Source organism: Macrosteles quadrilineatus, unplaced genomic scaffold (assembly GCF_028750875.1).
Source record: "Macrosteles quadrilineatus isolate MER2022 unplaced genomic scaffold, UCM_ALF_1.0 Scaffold_1__1_contigs__length_201487025, whole genome shotgun sequence".
Lineage (NCBI taxonomy): Eukaryota > Metazoa > Arthropoda > Insecta > Hemiptera > Cicadellidae > Macrosteles > Macrosteles quadrilineatus.
In genome coordinates this window covers 54422856-54442819 of record NW_026542594.1, presented here as the reverse complement: position 1 = coordinate 54442819, position 19964 = coordinate 54422856, and the positions used below count along the sequence as shown (strand labels likewise).

General features: G+C 34.9%; 1 protein-coding gene across 1 annotated transcript in view; it reads left to right on the top strand.

The window, feature by feature from the left end:
• Positions 1–19964, top strand: part of LOC128983096 (PC-esterase domain-containing protein 1A-like) — a 124780-nt gene that overhangs the window by 39681 nt on the left and 65135 nt on the right. The window contains exons 4-5 of the mRNA XM_054402257.1: positions 434–582; positions 12168–12318. Of these exons, the coding sequence (XP_054258232.1) occupies positions 434–582; positions 12168–12318 (300 nt within the window). The remainder of the gene's footprint in view (positions 1–433; positions 583–12167; positions 12319–19964) is intronic.

The following is a 19964-nucleotide window of genomic DNA, read 5'->3' as shown; positions in this document are numbered from 1 at the left end:
TCCCGAGGAGTCCGGATGATAGGGAGTCTACTGTATACATGATTGATGTTTGGTATTTTTAAAACTAATCGATTGATTGATTTACATACAATTTAAGTATCATTTGAATACAAAATAAAATGGATTTAAATAAACTAGTAAGGCACATTTGTACAAATCGGCCCAAGTGAGTTGCATGTAGGTTGCTGTGCAACGTCTAAAAATGGAGTATTGTTGAGAGAGTATTGTCTATAGTACCGTATCGCATTCAAATTCAATACTTGCTCTATTATTGTTTTATAATAAAGATTAAATAAACTATATGTTTGGTCTAAATGAGAATATGCAGTTTTCTGTAGAAATAGCAAAATTTACCCAGTGATCAAGTATGTGTGCAATTAACATTTGAACAAGCGTAAGCCTACATCCTTATTATCTACTGTAATTTTTTTAGGACCAAGGCAATGGAACTGTGCTGGAGTTTTCATTTTTGACCCGCTGCTACAATCGCCAACTGGAAGAATTGTTCAATAATTATAAAAAATATCCTAAACTGGCACCTGATGTCATAGTGATGAATTCCTGCCTGTGGGACTTAACCAGGTGATGTTTCAATGAATTTTATGTGTGCACTAAATAGTTTTGTCCATCATACACACATTTTTATTAAAATATTGTATGCAAGGTCCTTGACCTTTGTTGGCTACTGCAGCGATTCCCAAACTTTTTGGTCTGGTGACCCACTACCACATTGGATTTTTTTTCTCATGACTCGCTTATAAAATAATATTATTATAATATTATTTATAGCCAGTGGGCTGCGACCCATAGTTTGGGAACCACTGGGCTACTGGTATTTGTGCAAAGGTTTCTAATCAACATGATAATAGGGTTTATTTTTATCATGAGTTTAGGAGGTGTCAAACCTGAAGCTTATGAGTAAATAAATTATAATGGATGCAACTGTCCTGAGTGTTTTCTGTCTATTTGCAGGGAACCTCATCAGAACTGAGATAAACTGTTTACTGTACGGAAAAAAAATTGGTTGATTGAAGTACAATCGTTATATGGGTTTTGAATAAAATTTTTTAACATTGGGCTCATTGATTTTTGAGACGTTAACAACTTTGGAAATGGGGCTTTTGAAGTCACGGTGGCAATGTTTTGGGATTGCGATATCTGGGTTGGGGTATTTTGACAAAATTTAAAAATCACCTTTCCTATTTTAAGCAACCCCTCAATTTACTGTTAAGTTAAGGTTTTTGTTAATTGGCAAAATTGAACATGAGCTCACAATGGACACCGTTTCAGCTGCATTTTTAACAATGGCTTTTATCAGGGCGTCAGACGCCCTGGGCAAATTTGCCCCAGTATGATTATACAAGAATATACGGTACACAATTTTATTTATTTTTTTATTTCATGCAACAAAAACATAATAAACAAAATACATTTTATTCAAAGCTACAAAAGCCTCAGTAGGCTTGTCCGCAGCTATAGATAGAGTCCAGTTCAAAAGTCCATTTACAAAAATTCCAGTCAGTTTCTTATCTGGTACAAGCTATTCTCCCAATCTGTTGTATTAAATAGATAAGTTTTCACATTTCATTACCTTTTCTTTCATTGTTTTAACAATAATAGGAAAAACTAAAAAATATAACAAAAATTTTAATACAAGTAAATAAATATTTGAATAAAACAACAAATTACTTAAGTAATTAACAATCCCATGTTTTACCTAAACTATTTAAACAATATTTAACAATAACAACGCATAGAATTATAACTATTAACAAAGATAAATTCTGAAAACTTTAACAACTTATTAAAAATCTTTTTAATTCAGCTTTCAAGGAAGAGTATGACTTAAAATTACTTGAACTCATTGGTAACTCATTAAACAAATATGGCACTAAATAATGTCTAGTTCTCTTAGTATATTTATTTTGTCACGCTAGGCATAACATAAAAGGTTCTCCTAGAATTGTACTTATGAGAGTTTTTTCTTTAAATCTATTAGAGAAATAATAGTCTATAATTAACAAGAACTTGAACAATTTTTCAACTGACAACGTGTTAGTAACCTCAAAACAACAAATAGGATTAGCCCTAACAATAGCACCATCAAGCTTTGCTATAATTTTTAATAATCTGGTTTGGGCCGTCTGTACTTGGAGCATGGTCGTGTGTGCAGCACTTCTCCATGCTTTTAAGCCATATCTAATTATTGACTCGCACATTGAGGAATACAATAATTTCATGGTGTTGTAGGGCAGATATTGTCGTAGATAGTAGAATTTTGCTGCACACACCCTTAGCTTTTTTGTGACTTCTCTTACATGCACATCCCATTTGAAATTATGATCCACTATAATTCCTAAATATTTAAAACTACATACATTGTCTAGGCATCTACATTGACATTTATCTCCTTTGTGAGTTTCAAGATGTAAGCAATTATGAGAGTGAGCTTTTATTTGAGGATTTCTACAGGTAAAAAAGGGTGAATGTATATGCATTATTTTAGATTTTTTCTCGTTTATCTTTAATCCGTTGTCATGACACCATTTGGTTAAATATAAGAAGTCCTCCTGTAATTTTTTCTCTGCCAGTTCTACACTTTTGTCCGAGGTACCTAACCAACACTGTGTCATCAGCATACATATAGATTTTACTGTTTTTCATTACATCTGACATGTTACTCACATATAAAAGGTATACTAAAGGGCCTAAAATGCTTCCTTGGGGCACGCCATATTTCAAGACCTCTGTTTTACTGTATGCCTTATCTACTTTTACAATAATATTTCTATTGCTCATATAATCCATAAACCAATATTTGAAAATTCCTCTTACACCACTTCTCTCTAAAGCATCACTAATTTTGTCATGTTTAAGGGTATCAAATGCCTTAGAAAAATCAATAAAAACTACCAGTACTTGTTTTCCACCACTTAGCTCATTATGTATTTACTAAATCTGAGAAATCTGCCAATAAATCATTTGTTCCTTTTCCTGTTTGATATGCATACTGACAGTTGTTGATGATTTTATTCTCATTTAAAAATCTATTCAAATTATTTGCCACATATCTCTCAATAATCTTATCAACAGAGGATAAAATTGATATCGGACGGTAGTTAGAGTAATTGTAATGACTTCCAGATTTGTAAACTGGTCTTATAATGGCTTTTTTCATATCCTCTGGAATCTTGCCTTTCTTCAAGGAATTATTTGTAAGTTTGACCAAAGTTCCAGCTAACACCTCTGAGTTTATTTTTAAATCAGTAACTTTTATTCCATCTAATCCAGGACCTTTTTTATTCATTGAGTTAAGTATGGCTTTCAGTGTGTTTATATCTATCAAAGGGATGTATAAAGATGATTTAACCTCTGTCTGCTGTGTAGATTGTATAGTTTCAATATTACAGTCATGAACTACTTCATCTATTCCCCGAGTAAAAAGTTTAACAAAATTATTGATTATTTCTTGGGATGTATTCGTTTTTCCTAAGAATTTAATCACAATATTATCTATACTTTCTTTGTGATTTTGTCCTAAAATATTATTTATCTGGGACCATGTTTTTCTGATATTTCTTTTATTAATGGTAAAAATATTGTGATAGAAATTTCTTTTTGCTTTAACAATTTCTTTGTTGATTTTATTTCTCAGAAAAATGAATCCCTCTTTATAATCAACTCTGTTGGGATGTTTCTTATATTTGATAAACAATGCATCTCTATCTTTAATCATGTTTAAAATGTTATGGGTCATCCAAGGTTTTTTAGGTGTTTTATTTTTACTAACTTTTTTATCATACGTACATTCATTATACGCTTTTGTAAAGTAAGAGCAAAACATTCTGTACTGCTCATCAATATAATCTATATTATCTACAGATTGCCAGTCCATCTGCCCTAAGACCTGTCCTAGCTGGTGACCATTGACAGCCTTGTATGTCTTATCAACCAGATAAGCTGGGCAGGAATCGGCAGGCTGGATGTTGATCACACAGGCGTAGTGGTCAGCTATCTTGACTTGAACGATATCTGACTGAGCTTTGGCCTTCCTTATTCTCAAGCATGCATGGTCAATGCAACTCTGACACAGTTTTCCTGCTCTGATTTCTTCTCTTGTAAAGTCATTTAATGTAAGATTTTAAACCATGGCTTGCCAAAACACTCATATATTCCTGGACATCATTCTTTTGTACATTTTTTATATCAATGTTCACGTCACCCATTACTAATAAATTTCCTTTATGATCTTTTATAATGTGGTCCAGCTCTTGTATAAATAATATTTCACTTTTAGATGGTGGTCTGTAGACAGCAATAATATTCAAATCAATATTACATTTTTTAATACTAATTATAGCGCTTTCAAAATGGTTACTATTGCAGGGTTTCTCCCCTACTTTTATATTTTCTTTTACAAAAAAATTAAAATCCATCCTCCCTTCTTTCCTTTCCTTAGATTATGAAACATGCAAAAATTACTTAATCTGAATAAACTAAGCAAGTCCAACAAATCATCCTTAACTAACCTCAGTAAAAATCATAACATCAAAAATATTAACAATACTATTACCAAACATAATACAAAAATTATCCCAATTAATTCTTATGGATCTAATATTTAAATGCAATACAGTAATTCCAGTTTGATATTTGTTCTTTATGCAAAAGTTTAACATCTTTGTGGTTAAAGGTAATATAACGCATATTACATGCACACTAATTTTAACTAGGCAATGTATGTAAACCTGTTAGAATAGTATGCTGTATTTTGCATAAACTAAATTTATGTAATATTTGAAGTCTGAAGATAGCAACAATGTACGGTGTTATGATTTTGTTCTTGTTGTAACTGTATTTATAAAAATTAAGGTACCTTACACATTTTTTTACAATACATTAAAATGTAATATCCTTTGCAACAAATAATGAAAACTATAGATAAAATAAAAACAAAATAACACATACTTGTAAAAGGTTTAATTAAATTTTTTTTTACTGTAATACAAATTCTATTTGGTGTTTGAATGAAAACACAAATAAAAACTAACTAACATCATTGACTATACACAGAATGTTAAACTGTTATAGTCAATGCTAACATTAACTAATGGAATAAGTTATATTTAAACACGTGCTGTAAGTCAGAGTTAATGTATCAACTTTTAAAGCATTAATTTATTTTATAACATACTACTATAATTTTACTAACAAACCTTTTACAACGTTTATAAGATACAATTCAAAACAATTTTAAAGTTTACTTTTTATAGATTAGTCTTTGTAGTGTTTGCAGGATTATTAATAAAATACAACACAAAAGTACGATAATGACAACCAAAAACACACTGGGAGTAAAGTGATTTAAATTGTTTTGGATAGGCAATAAGGCATTGTATGAATGTGTATGCGCGTGCGTGAGACAGACAGGAATAGACAGGATCCCTTATCACCTCATTATCATTTATAGTTGCAGCTGCTTCTGCTTATTGCTTGTTTACGATTTCAGTCGACTACGCTTACCCGCTCCCAATAAATGTAATTTTTGTTAACACCAGACAACCCCAGTTGTTATAAAATGTCTATATAGATTTTTTTTTATCTTACTGGCGCTGTATGATTTTGACTCTTAACGACTAAATTGGAGATCCAAATTTCGATGTATAACTTAGTTACTATTTTACAAAACCTTTTAATTGAATGGTTAATATAATACTGTACTTCTGTCCCTTAAAATTGTAAGGGTTCATAAAATTTGTTAATATTTATAATCAAACTAAACCCTTACTAGCAGAATCGCCTCGCCAATTCACCGAAGTTAAGTTCCAAAATGTAAACATAACAAATTAGCAGATGACACAAGTTCAGAAACAGTTGATCTTGTGGTTCACCGCCGTACCGCCGGGCCGCGGATCAGTCGCCCCCGCCTGGGCAGGGCCCCAAGCCACAGCGCTGGATGTGCACGGCGCTCGCCGAGACAATGAGTCGGGGTCGGCGAGAGTCGATCATGATTGGTACATACTTAGAGGTAAATGAATAACATTTAATAAAACATAAACAGAGCAATATTTTTATTTAAAAGTATTAGAACTCCATTGAATCTCCATTTAACCCAACACAATTGTACAAGTTACGTTCTACGTTAGGACAAGAGTTTTTATATTATTTATTGTATTTTTTGCCCCAAGCAAAGGGGCTCCTTCAACTCGATCGCCGCAACCTTTACGTTCGTGTGAACGGCTTCATTGAAACTGAAACTGATCCGTCACAGCCTAGCAGCTATGCTCGTGTAAACTAGGCCTAAGCGCGGGGCCCAGTGCAACACTACAGGAAAAGTCCCTTAGAGTCAATAGTTTTGTGTTCCTAGTAATACCTTAATCACCTAACAATAACCTTAAATATAGGATAACGACAATAAAGCTGTTAAAAAAAAGCCATTCGGTAAGTGTCTGATTAATTTTCGAAGTTATTAAATATTAAGGCTAAACATCCCAGGTTTAGTTCCAAATTCTGCCACCACGTCGCAGCACCAAAATGGAGTCATTTTGTGTTGGTGTTTATTGGTGGAATTTTCATCCGATTTTCATTTTGAAAACTGATTTGTGAACGGGATAAGATAACAATTCACGCCATTGAAGATAAATTTGAATTAAGTTGTTGGTTAAACAAATTATAGTAAAATAATTGTGTTACAAAATAAAAAATGAAAATTGCAGGTAGTCATTTTAAAGACAATAATTTTTAATTAATTTTACTTTTTAAATTTTTAAAATCGTTTGGCGGGTTCAGTCGGTATCGTTGTTTAAACATTTACAGTAATTATAACAAACGCGAGAGAGACATGAAGCCGGTGCAGGACAGGGCCGCTGTGACTCATTCCAAGGTCACACTCACATTTGCTACCCCTCCCCCCCCCACAACGCTGCTGGGGTGTTGCTTGTAGTACACCGGTGGATGACGGTTTCCCGCGCTTCCATACACGAACAAATACAGAATTGAATTGGGGTTTTGCCACGCTTTAACCAAAACAAATTGCAAACAAAATAAGTATTTAAAAGTTTTGATAGTGTCATCAAATTTTTAATTTTATGATAATCGTATTTAGGCCTAATCAAACTGTAAAATTGGTGTAAATCTGTTGGCAAATATATAAATTTATATAAATAAAATTACAGTTTTGTCTGTACATTGCTTAGAATCATGCAGGTTATGGTTATTTTTACGTTTCATAACATAAGAAAGCCGAAACAAGTCTTATCTCAATTTCTGTCTGTCTGTTTGTCTATTCTGTGCCAAAATGTCATTTTGCGCGGCCTACTCCTAGAAAACTAAAGTTCCGATCAAGGTTCTAATAATTTTTCCGTATTTACTGGATTGATGAGAGTGTCTTTGGCTATAAAAACATGGCCTCGCTTCTTTGAAAACAAAATAACGAACCATCAAAAACCCAATTTGGTTCGAATTTTGTCAAATTTTTTCCCAATCTATCTATATATCTAATTCCGTAAGCCCAAAATTTTACAATGAAATTGTGAGCGAACGGGAAGACGTAGAAAGCTGGGAGAGGTCTCATTTTAAAGGTCTCGGCATGAAATTTTGGGGAAAAATATTCATTTTTCTTAATTATGCGCCAAAAGGTTGTTACGGAATAAAATAATTCACATTTAAATAACATGGGAATCTAGGTCATGTCTGCTTTGTTTACTTTAAAACACGTGGTTTAACTTTATTTAAAGCATATGATATGTAATATGTACTGTAATATGCATACTATTATAAATTTGAAATAGACGTTTTCCCAATTTTAAGGGTCTGGATTAGATAATGGAGTACGATTGGTTGTGTTAGGTATGTCTGAACAAAGTGTAAAGTTAGAAGTGATTACTGGAGTAGGCAAAGGGAACATATTTTTTCATGCCAACCAATGTTTACTATTACACTTTATGAAATAACGATCAGCTGTTTGGATTAGTTCTCACTTCTAGCTGTCACGTATATGTGTACATTAAAAGTTGTTTACAAATACCGCAACCATTTCCGATCAAGTTTTGTTAGCACATCCAAACTGGGACGGGTGGCGACGTCCTGTAATCCAGCTACTAGGAGGTCACGAATTGTGGATATTTATAGGCATGCACTTTGGATGCGATACTCTCTGGTGTGGATTAACGTCCGCACGAGTGAGTACTACGACTATCCGCAGTACTATCCTGGTAATTAGACCAATTCGTATATACCAAGGCAAAAATGTGGTTCGGATTCCACTTTAAACTGTAGGTCCCTTAGTTGCCATCGATGGTTGCCATTAGCTGTATGGGCTATTAATTAACAGCTGTGTCTAAGGAATATGTCGGCCTTAGTCACTAACAAGACTACAAGATCGCGCCACTCATCCTACTACACTCATCTCCATTCATACTTGGCTTAAAATACCTACTTTGTATGGTCGCCATTTCATCGAAAAGTATTAAAAAGTATTAAAGTATTAAGTTAGATTAAAAACGTTGTGCAGCCTTGGTTGTACCTTACTTAACCGGTTTAATTAATCGCAAGTGCAACGATTGTTCTTGAGTTTTGATAACCGGGAAAAATACTGTGAAACAGTGCTGTATATTAGTGCTGGTAAACTTACATTTATTTATCATCGTAACTAATAGCTTACAAAACAGGTTTCCACTCATTGACGGCGCTTCAAAGACAGATGTGTAAAGTGCAAAGTAAAAAATCAGAACTGCAGTGGGTGATCGTGGATGTTGCTGCGATCTTGGAAGATCTTTGTGATTTCGCTGTGATCGTAACAGAGGTAACAGTTTAGCTTACAGATGTAGCTAAACTCACTTTTCCAATGTGCCACTGGCTGCCATTTTTGGTGTCTACTTACTTACATTTCGACAACGATATCGGTACTTTTCCTATTTAGGAAAATTACTAACGTCCGAAACCTCTGATTTGTGCGTTTTTTGTCACATTTCCTCCGAATGTTTGCTAGATATATGTACCGATTATCGTTTAGAGATTACGTAATAATAAGAATAACGTCAATAATATGTTAACATTAAAAGTTGCTTACAAATAATACTATTAATGGAAAATAAATTTTCGAAAACTTAAAAAATGTAAAACCAAGGGAGATTAATAACTTCTGAACTGTACAACATCAAGTGAAAGTTTTTTTTAGAAAACCATATAGTGAGTTTTTAAAGCTTTACAATGTTAACATTACATGTTACATAATTTGTGGCCTGTGTATTTATTTATTTTTATATTTGTCAACGGATTAACACCTATAATACAGTTTAATTAGAAGGACAGTTTGAATTGGTCGTAAGTAGGCCTACTATAGTTCTTTTCTTAAATGTAAACGTTGGTTTTTGGTACTGCTACACTTTTCCTTAGAACCATTGGTAGTAGTAAGAAACAGTTTTACGTACAAACACATTACTATTTACAACTATAGTTATCGTTAGTGCTGCACCTTATTTCTTATTAAATTAAATTGATGTCTTCCTGTACAATTTTTGCGTTTTCTGTCTGGACTCCATAATGTTAGTTAATGCAATGAAAATGAAAAACCATTAGTGAAAATTTTTTTTGCATACCATCATGAATTTTTAAAGCTTGGCGTTGTTAACGTTTTAAATGTTTTGTGGACTGTGTATTTATTTACTTATTTATATATTTGCCAACGGATTTACATCAATTTTACAGTTTGATTAGGACTAACAACGATTATGATAAAATTTGATGACACTATCAAAACTTTCAAATAATTACTTTGTAATTTGCTTTGGTTAAAGCGTAGCAAATCCCCTAATTCAATTCTGTATTTTTGTTTGTATGTCTGTTGGCAACGCATTAATGTCCTTTTTCTCATTGTTTCGTGGGAAAAGACAAGAGCACCTTTGTTAATGAAAATTTCAACCCGAATAAAGTGTGCAATAGTAAGGTTGAGGTAGTAGTATATTAACTACTTTTAACCTGTGTGAAAAGTAACTTTCAATTACAGGCCTTCTTTTAATGCAAAATGCACACTAAATATGCAAACCAACTCCTGTTCAGAATATAAGGTTTCAACTTACTAAAAGATTTCCGTAGGCCCTACGTAGAACGGGCAAACAGCTAGTAAGTAAATAAATGCACAGTACACAAAACATTGATACGTTAACAACGTAAAGCTTTAAAAATTCATGATGGTTTACTAAAAAAATATTTCACTAATTTTTTATCATTTTCATAGCATGAGCTATTATTTTGGGGTCCAGAAAGAAAACGTAAAAATTAGAGTGCGAGAGTGTTTTGCGCCAACTCTCGCAATGCTGTTTTAGCGCTAACACATCTCGCTATTTTAGTCATCGGAATGAGCATTCTCAGTTAAAGAAATAACAATTATGATTACTGTAATTTTAATTGCCTGACACAAGTATTCAATTTTTATATATTACTGATAGGCTTTATTCATAGGCTTTCTTAGGCTATGAAACGTAATAATAACCAAAAACTCCATGAATCTAAGCAATGTACAGACGGATAAAACTTCAATTTGATTAGAATAGATGTCTCTTTCCGACTTACAGAAAATACTTGTTTTTAAATCATACACACTAGTATCTGTTAAAATCAGGAGTCCAGTCTAGTAAGTGTGTCCGGTCAGAGTATGAATGCGAGGTTGAGATGACGAAGCTACAGTCGCGTTGCAGGGCCGGGCAGAGCGGCTGGGCACTGGAGCTGCGCTATGCGGGGGGAGGGGGAGGGGACCGGAGCGCGAGAGAAATAATGATAATTTCTTTAAAAAACGATTCCGATACAACCGTTTGACCGAATTTATATCTGAAAACGGCAAATTCTTTTAAAATTTCTCTTTACAAAATGACTACCTGCGATTGAAAAAAATAATTACAGCAAAAAAAATTGTTTATAAAACTTTTTTGTAAATAAATTTTAAAAAACATTAGCAAAATAGCGTGAATGTCTTATTCATATCATTTACAAAACCGTTTACAAAACAAAAATCTGATGATAAATACGGAAATTATAAGTGGTACAAATTTGCCGCAGAGGTGCTGCTATCCATCGGGCCAGAAACACAACTTTTTCAGGGATGTTTAGCCTTAATAAAAACTACTGTGCAAGGGGGCCCCCCTAGGCCCGCGGGCCCCGGGCGCTCGCCCTGTTCGCCCTTAGGTAAGTTCGGCCCTGGCTTTTATAATGTCGTGTGATGGAACTGGCAAAACTTGTTGAAAATGACACTAATTTTTCTTAAGGAAGGTTGTTATTTATGAGGTCGTTTACTAAGGCGAGTGTCTCTTTTGGAATTACCTATGGGCATTTTGTCCCAGGTGATGAGGTCTGCTTGAATTCCCTGTCCTTTGTGTCAGTGCTTATCTATGAGTCGGACGGGTCTAAGATGGTCTGTTACTGGTATTTTGAAGAGTGAATGTGATGTTAGTCCATCTGGAAAAAGCTGTGCATTGGTTAATGAATATCACTGTCAAAACATCTTTGCCATCCCCTCGTAGCATATGAAATAGCGTTTAGTATAGCACAGTTTTTCCAGATCCTCCAGGACCAATCAGGTTAATGAATTTTTAAATTGGAATTTTATTTCATACTGAATTGAGTACATCCTTAGTAATTGGCTAATGTAATATGTAATAATATGTAATTATGAAACTCGCTCTCAAATAAAGGCCTTTTTATTTATTTATTTATTTAATATTAATATGTAATATGTAAAAAAATGTTTAGGTGATGCAACATGAGGTTGTATGACTGTTACAACACTTATGGTTTGGGTGTGTATTGCCTTAAGAAATCTTTGCTAGGTGCGTCCAAAGAGGGGTACCTCTTTGAAAATGCCCCACAGCTCTGGTATGTTAGCGGGGTACATTTAATTAATCTTATAAATAAACTAGTTAGCCTACTTAAAAATCATTATTCTAAGCCAGAATTAAATGACGACTGATACAATAGAATGTTTTGATTTCAAACCACTGAAATGTGTGTGATTTGTATATTTTTCTGGTGAAGCGGTAAAAAGGTTTATCAAATTATATATAGCCTACCTCATTTATGAAAATTGACTAAGAATTAAGGAAACCATAGCGTAACAAAAAGAAAAAACTCTTTAAAAATAATATATTTTTTGATGTTATGGAAATACTATTTAGATGGGGTCCGAATGGGGCTCCAGAATACAAAGACAATATGGTGAAGCTGATGAGATTGATGTGCCACTGTCTGCCCAAGCAATGTCTGGTGATCTGGTCCACAGCTCTGCCTACAGCTCCTCACATCAAAGGGGCTCTGATCATCAAACAGGTAAATACATATAACATATAACCCCCTATGCTTGTAATAACTAATTTTTGTATATTCTAAAAGGGGTTTTTGGTGTAGAAGCTTGTAGAAGCTGATGTAGAAGCCCTTTTAGGGTCTGTTTAACGTTATACCATGATATTTTTAGACTGTCAAAATTTATAGTAGACTAGCTGTTGTACCCGTGCTTTGCAACGGGAAGAAGACATGACATAGAAACATTTTGGTCTTAATAACATTTTTACATCGCTTTATAAAATAATTACACATCTGCGAACGCTTTTAGAAACAAAATTAAACCTTTATGGCCTTTATAGAAACGTTTGTAGCTTTTAAATCTGGTAAGTAGTGGAAACCGCCATTTTGGTTTTGATTAATTTTAAATCTTGTGTAGGCTGATATGAGAAAAACTTACCAAATGTTTGAATTACATTTTCACATACATGATTAAAGTACCTACCTCCTCCCTTATTTACATATCTTTTTTCTTTATTTTGACATTTTAACCCTTCCCGGACGGGTGACGGATATATCCGCCTAAGGCCCAATTCACACCAAACGGACGTCGGGCGGAGACGTGGCACGGACGAGGCGAGGACTTATGTCCGTTCCTCGCCTCCCCATGTAAACAAATTGGTCAATGCACACACAAGTGACGTGGCGCGGGCGGCCGCCCTCCCGCCACCGCCACGTCGCTTTGGCGTCCCTCGTGGCGTATCGGAAGTGGCATGTCCGTAGCGCGCCCGTTGTTCGGACTGCAAATATTGTACTATACTTACCAACCTTCTTGTGTATAGTGTGCTTGTACTTACCAACCTTGTTGTGTAGAGTGTTTTTGTGTGTAGATTGTGAGTTGTTTCTTCACTATGCGAGACGACATTGAATTTAATATCAAATTTTGTGAGGAAGTAGAACAATTCCCTTGTTTGTACTAATTAAGTTGACAGAAATCAACTAACACCATTGACATTAATATAAATAAGCAAAAACCAAAACGTCTAGTCTACATACAGGTTGTCTCAACACTGTACCGTCCCTTCACCGTCCCTTCGGTGTGCATTGAACACGCCACGTCACTGCCACGTCTGTGCCTCGGCCGTGCCACGTCTCCGCCCGATGTCCGTTCGGTGTGAATTGGGCCTAAGTCTTTAGCGATAAAGGACGGGTGGCGGATATATCCGCTTATGGTTTTTGATGTTCAGGACGGGAAGCGGATATATCCGCCTTCTCTTCAGACAGACTGGCAGGTGCTTGAGCAGTAACCAGATGTTTTGTGGTACCAAAGCACCGCTTTCCTGCTCTCTCCATGGCTACGCTCTCTCTCCCGCACTCCCCCCTCTCACCCGCATCTACCCCTCTCAAGTGCCTCCCCCTCTCCCGCGCACCACCCACCTCTCCTACGCTCCCCCCTTGACGTTTCGCACTCAACACTACGTTGTCTTTATTTATTGTTTACATATTGTTCTTTATTTATTGACTAACGAGGATATATCCGCTGCTTTTCTACTCATCCGTGGACGGGTAGCGGATATATCCGCATAGTTAAAAACTAGTAAAAAATTATTTTGACAGTAAGAAGTGTTCCATTGTGTTTATTTTATGTATACTTGTATAACAAAACACGAATAAGGAAAATTAGTTTTTATTTTTTCCTGTAATTTTTTCCCGTTCTATGTCATGATTTTGCCTGTCCGGGAAGGGTTAAATATAAATCTTGAAGTTTCAAAACTACTTACAGTAGACCCCCTCTTAACCGACCTCGTATTAACCGATAATCGGATTATCCGCCTTTGATCGTAAAATAATACAGTTTGTTTTAACCGACCTTGCTTTGAGAGCAGCTCGGTTTAACCGCCGCTTTCTAGGAATCTCGGCATTTCCGCTCCCACGCTGGGCAATGAGAACTGAACCATACGCTTATCTCCACAGGATATGACTAACAATAAGTTATCTTGTGAAGATCACAAAAAATATAGCATAGCCTATTGTCAGTTTGTCATCATCGTACGTAGCTCGAGCACATCTGATCTGATTTGTTATCTGTGCGGCAAATTTATAACATCATAAAGTGCGTTACGATTTTGAGAACTGATTATCTTATCGCTGGAGTAAACAAACAACGCAACTTGTAGGGAGGGCAGGGAAGGGGTGTTAACAACTCCAAGGTCAAGATAGTTTTTTTGCCTCGAGCCTCCAGTGAGAGGCTATAAATAAACGTCCTGTCTTGTAACAAAATGGTCGCTTGTATCTTTAATGACGACAAAAGGTTCTGTACTGTATTACGATGTATTTGGAAAGCATTAATTATTACATTACAGTAGTAAAGTTATTGAAATAGGAATTTTATTGACTCTTGCCTAGTATTATAATATATTCTACTGAAAGTAGGCCTATTTGACTTAACCGTGTTTTGTGTTTATTTGTGACATTTCTATCAATATGAAAAAGGAGATAAGAGTAGTTTATTTTATAAATAATGCAAGTATGACTTCAAAATAATGATTATATAATTCCAAATGAATAGCACTTTATTATGTTATGATTTTAGGGATTGCCCGTTTTATCCGACCTTTTGAATCATCCGACCTAGGTCCGGTCCCATTTGGGTCGGTTAAGAGGGGGTCTACTGTATTATTAAATTTAAATGAACAATTTTTGTAGGTCAATCTTTTTCAAACTAAATTACAAATCCTTCCATCTTCACCCTTATAAAAGATTAGTAAAACTTACATCAGCTGTTATAAACTTGTGAAATATTGTGCATCATCAATAGTCTTTTGAAATATTAAAGAAACAATATCTATACTACAAAATGTTGCAATTTATTAATTTATATAAGTAGTAATGCCAATAAGGGGTTTTTTAAATGAAATAATAAGGAAAACTTTTTTTTATGTCTTTAGTACATCTATCTATATATTTAATACGCGACATGAAACTTTGTGGACAATAAGGCTTTTTTGTGTTAAGATTTAACCCCACATATTATATACCAAAATCTTCGTCTGGGAGTGTAGATGTGCAAACTGGCTTTAGATTTTCGAAATATATCTTTTTAAGGGCGTGGGCTGCCCTCAAAGTTCCTTCCATAAGGATAACATTGTGATTGATTTGAATGTTATTATATTCTGAAACAGATGTCAATACATTAGTTTAAAAAAAATAAATCCCAGCTGTTTTGTTTGGTTTTGAAATGTAAACAGTTTGCATGTTTTGAAAAATAATTAGAAACCCGGCAGCAAAATGTTACCAATAGGACACAACGGGAGAAAAGTTTTACATTATATTTTTGTTTAAACATGTCACCGATGACAAAGAAGTATTGCTGGTCGGACACGGCGAGTCAACATACGGCAAGCAATGCAAAACGTAAGGAGCCCAGACGAGGAGCTGCGGAACAGTTAGTGGCAACGTGTACTTACAAAATTACACTGACAAATACAAGAACTCAGCAGCATTCACTTGGCGAGATGGCATTAAAATGTCAGAAATGTGTTGAAAGAAGAACAAAGAGGACGAGACGAAGGATTTTCATCCTGCTGCCATAAAGGATAAGTGAATTTACCACCATATCGAGAAATCTATTATATCCAGAGCTTACTTAATGTACCTAGCAAATCATTTAAGCAGAAACTACAAAGATAACATTTAGATCGTTATCTAAATGCGCTCGCAATGGTCAGCACTCGAGCTAAAATTGAAGAACATAACAGTGGAGGGCCTTTCATGTATAAGGTGCACGACACAATTTAAAACTCAATTGGCACCTTACAACTGTCAGAAGGGGATCATCCCACATATGCCCAAATGTATATCTCCGTACGTCAAAACCGCTTCACGAAACCGTTCAAGGAAGAATGCTAAACAAAGCTAATGGCTCTTGCAGCACTGAACTCATGCACATTTTTACTCATCATTTGGTTGATATTAATCCATACGCGCAGGTTTTCAGCATGATGAGCTCCGTCCCGCCAAATAGAGCAGAAAGAATAACCTAGAATGCAAATATTCAACGATCGAGCTTAAGACCAACGTCGATACAACGACGCAACTTCTAACGACGTTTGCTAAAATATCCTAATTTATTATTCGTGCGAATTCGCACGGGTTCACCTAGTATTATTTAATTTTCAAATGCAATTGAGCATTGAAGACGGCAGACAAAACTAATATAATTATCAAAACAAACATAAAGGACTAACAAATGTAGTAGTAAATATAGTGTTTCTATTCCACAAAAATATCAACAAACAACATAATATTCAACCCAGTTCTTTTAATCAGTTCTACAGTCAGATTGCCTTTACATTTTCACACTTACCATTTAGTAAACATAGTAACAGATATTTCATTGTGTGTACATGTTTATTATTATTGTGTATTATTTCTCATTTATATTAGGGATCTGTCAATTCCATTTTCAATTAGTTTACACAGTAGTAATATCTACCTGTATGCTGATGATGTCACTTTTAAAATCAGCAATTCATCTTTATCAAATTTAGAAAATCTTTGTTCTGATAGCCTACTTTAAATATACTAAATACTTTTTTAAATTCTCATCAGCTCTTGTTAAATTTAAGCAAAAGTAATTTTATGTTTTTTACAACAGGAAAAAGAAAACAAATTGTACAGCCTGTAATTAAATTTCAAAATAATAACCTAAATTGGACGAAATCACCACAACAAGGTTTTTAGGATTAATTGTAGTCCAAAATCTTACATGGAATAAGCATAATTACTTCTGGTATCTATGCTATTAATAGAATTCTTTATTTTGCTTTTATTGAATCATCAATATCTTTTGGCATAAGTATTTATAGCTGTACCTCTAAGCAAAACCTGAATAGAATTCTTACTCTTCAAAAAAGTACAATCAGAATTATGTTAAATTTAGAATGGGATACTTCCGCTCGTTAATATTTTTCAAAATTAGGAATAATGACTGTGTATAGTATTTAGGTGTGAGAAAGGATAGGTTTATGGTTTTTGATTTTCTTCATGGTTTCCTCTCAAAACCATGAACTTCTATCCACCTCACACCTATTCTCAGGCAATAAGCCCTTTCTCTCCAAACCTAACCTGTGTATGATTTAATTTATGTTTTTCATACAATTTTACAGACAAAAAAACTTTCTATAGGTCGGCCGCTTAGAAAGCGTCCTCCTCGTAGCATTGGTGTGAGAGAGAGATACCGAGCTGTGGGAGTGAGACAGAATATGGCTCTTCCCCCACTCCTCTACCACCCCCACCCATTATTTTATATTACCTTTTATTTTACCAAATCATATGTTTTCTTGTAATTTTCCAAAGACTTTCGAATGACAATCATTAGGAATCAGCATTGAATATAGTTTTAGTTTTATATATCGAATATAGCGTTGTATTCAACATTGAATGAATATACTATATTGTACAGTTATATGGTACCATTTAACCGAAAAAACAGTAAAGCAGTAAATACTTCATTGGCTGATTGGATGGGTGGGGGATGTGCGTGCACACACCTTCTTTTATACGCCTTGCCATCCCGGGTCCAGAGGTATTACCATGAGTACTACGGTAATAGCTTATACCCATGTAGGAAATTCACTAAAAGGCCGTCACTAAGATGTGTGATCGTTACTTGCGATGGTGGTAACGCCATTATAATTGCAATCACGTTATATGCGTCTTACACAATCGTGGCAACATCCGCGATAATCTCCTGCGATTATCTCAGCTTTCATGACTCTTTGTGATTGCAGCCATATCTTAATCGCGGCGAGATTTGTGATGATTGTCCATATCGCGGCAACAGCCGTTGCGTTGGGTCCTGTATTCGTGATTGTTTGCTGTGGTCATGATTTTCCACTTCTTAAAACGAGAGAGGCCATTCAGTAAGCTTCTAGTAATTATTTTTAAGTTATTAAGAAAAACCATAGTCCGATGGGATCCTACGGGTTTAGTAGTTTAGTGCTTGGGTTTAGTGTATGTAATTTTAGTGTAATAAAATCTCTACAACTTACGCTATATGTCGTTTTGTGCTGTTTTTGTTAAATATATGTACGGTAAAAAGAATCTTGTCATTTTAGTTGTAACTATTTATTTTCCACTAAGGCTACTTAAATTAGAGATTTTCAATTATATAAAACATAAGTAGGAGCTGCAAAAAAGGTTCCGTCGTGATTATCTGTATGGATAACCCCATTAAACAGATTATTATTCTAACTAATCTGTAGGGATGAAAATTAACCTTAAAATTCGTGTAACTGAGCAGTCAGACATTTTCGGCAAGCTTCTTGTTTTCGGGTGGGCCTGCGAGGGACTGTTTTCCACAGCAGTACGAACTCTGTTGAATGTTCGTTGTCTGGCATCCGATCTGACTTTCAGCTTCCTTTTCAACGCAGAAGCCGTTGTTCTAAAGTTAGTAACCCACCGCATTATTGTTATACGCAACGGAACTTCTCCATGTCGCCTTAACACGTTCCCTACCGACCGTCACACTACTCTGTTACTGAGGGATGAGTATAGTTGGTAGCTAAAGTGTTAATTGAAAGAACGCACGAAACTGCTTATGCTGCTGATTTGCAATGAATGAATTCAATACTTTTTAAAAACAACTCCATAACAACCTCACGTAGCTCAGGCGACCACTGCTCAGTGACTAGAAAAAATGGCATTGTATAGACTTTCCAACGAGCTTACTCTCACTACTTTCAGACAATCTGTCCCTGAACAGTGCTCTGCAGAAAATGGATCGGTTTTTTGCCGCACCCTGTACTGTATAACACTATGACTATATAGTCTTACATGGAATAAGCATAATTACTTCTGGTATCTATGCTATTAATAGAATTCTTTATTTTGCTTTTATTGAATCATCAATATCTTTTGGCATAAGTATTTATAGCTGTACCTCTAAGCAAAACCTGAATAGAATTCTTACTCTTCAAAAAAGTACAATCAGAATTATGTTAAATTTAGAATGGGATACTTCCGCTCGTTAATATTTTTCAAAATTAGGAATAATGACTGTGTATAGTATTTAGGTGTGAGAAAGGATAGGTTTATGGTTTTTGATTTTCTTCATGGTTTCCTCTCAAAACCATGAACTTCTATCCACCTCACACCTATTCTCAGGCAATAAGCCCTTTCTCTCCAAACCTAACCTGTGTATGATTTAATTTATGTTTTTCATACAATTTTACAGACAAAAAAACTTTCTATAGGTCGGCCGCTTAGAAAGCGTCCTCCTCGTAGCATTGGTGTGAGAGAGAGATACCGAGCTGTGGGAGTGAGACAGAATATGGCTCTTCCCCCACTCCTCTACCACCCCCACCCATTATTTTATATTACCTTTTATTTTACCAAATCATATGTTTTCTTGTAATTTTCCAAAGACTTTCGAATGACAATCATTAGGAATCAGCATTGAATATAGTTTTAGTTTTATATATCGAATATAGCGTTGTATTCAACATTGAATGAATATACTATATTGTACAGTTATATGGTACCATTTAACCGAAAAAACAGTAAAGCAGTAAATACTTCATTGGCTGATTGGATGGGTGGGGGATGTGCGTGCACACACCTTCTTTTATACGCCTTGCCATCCCGGGTCCAGAGGTATTACCATGAGTACTACGGTAATAGCTTATACCCAT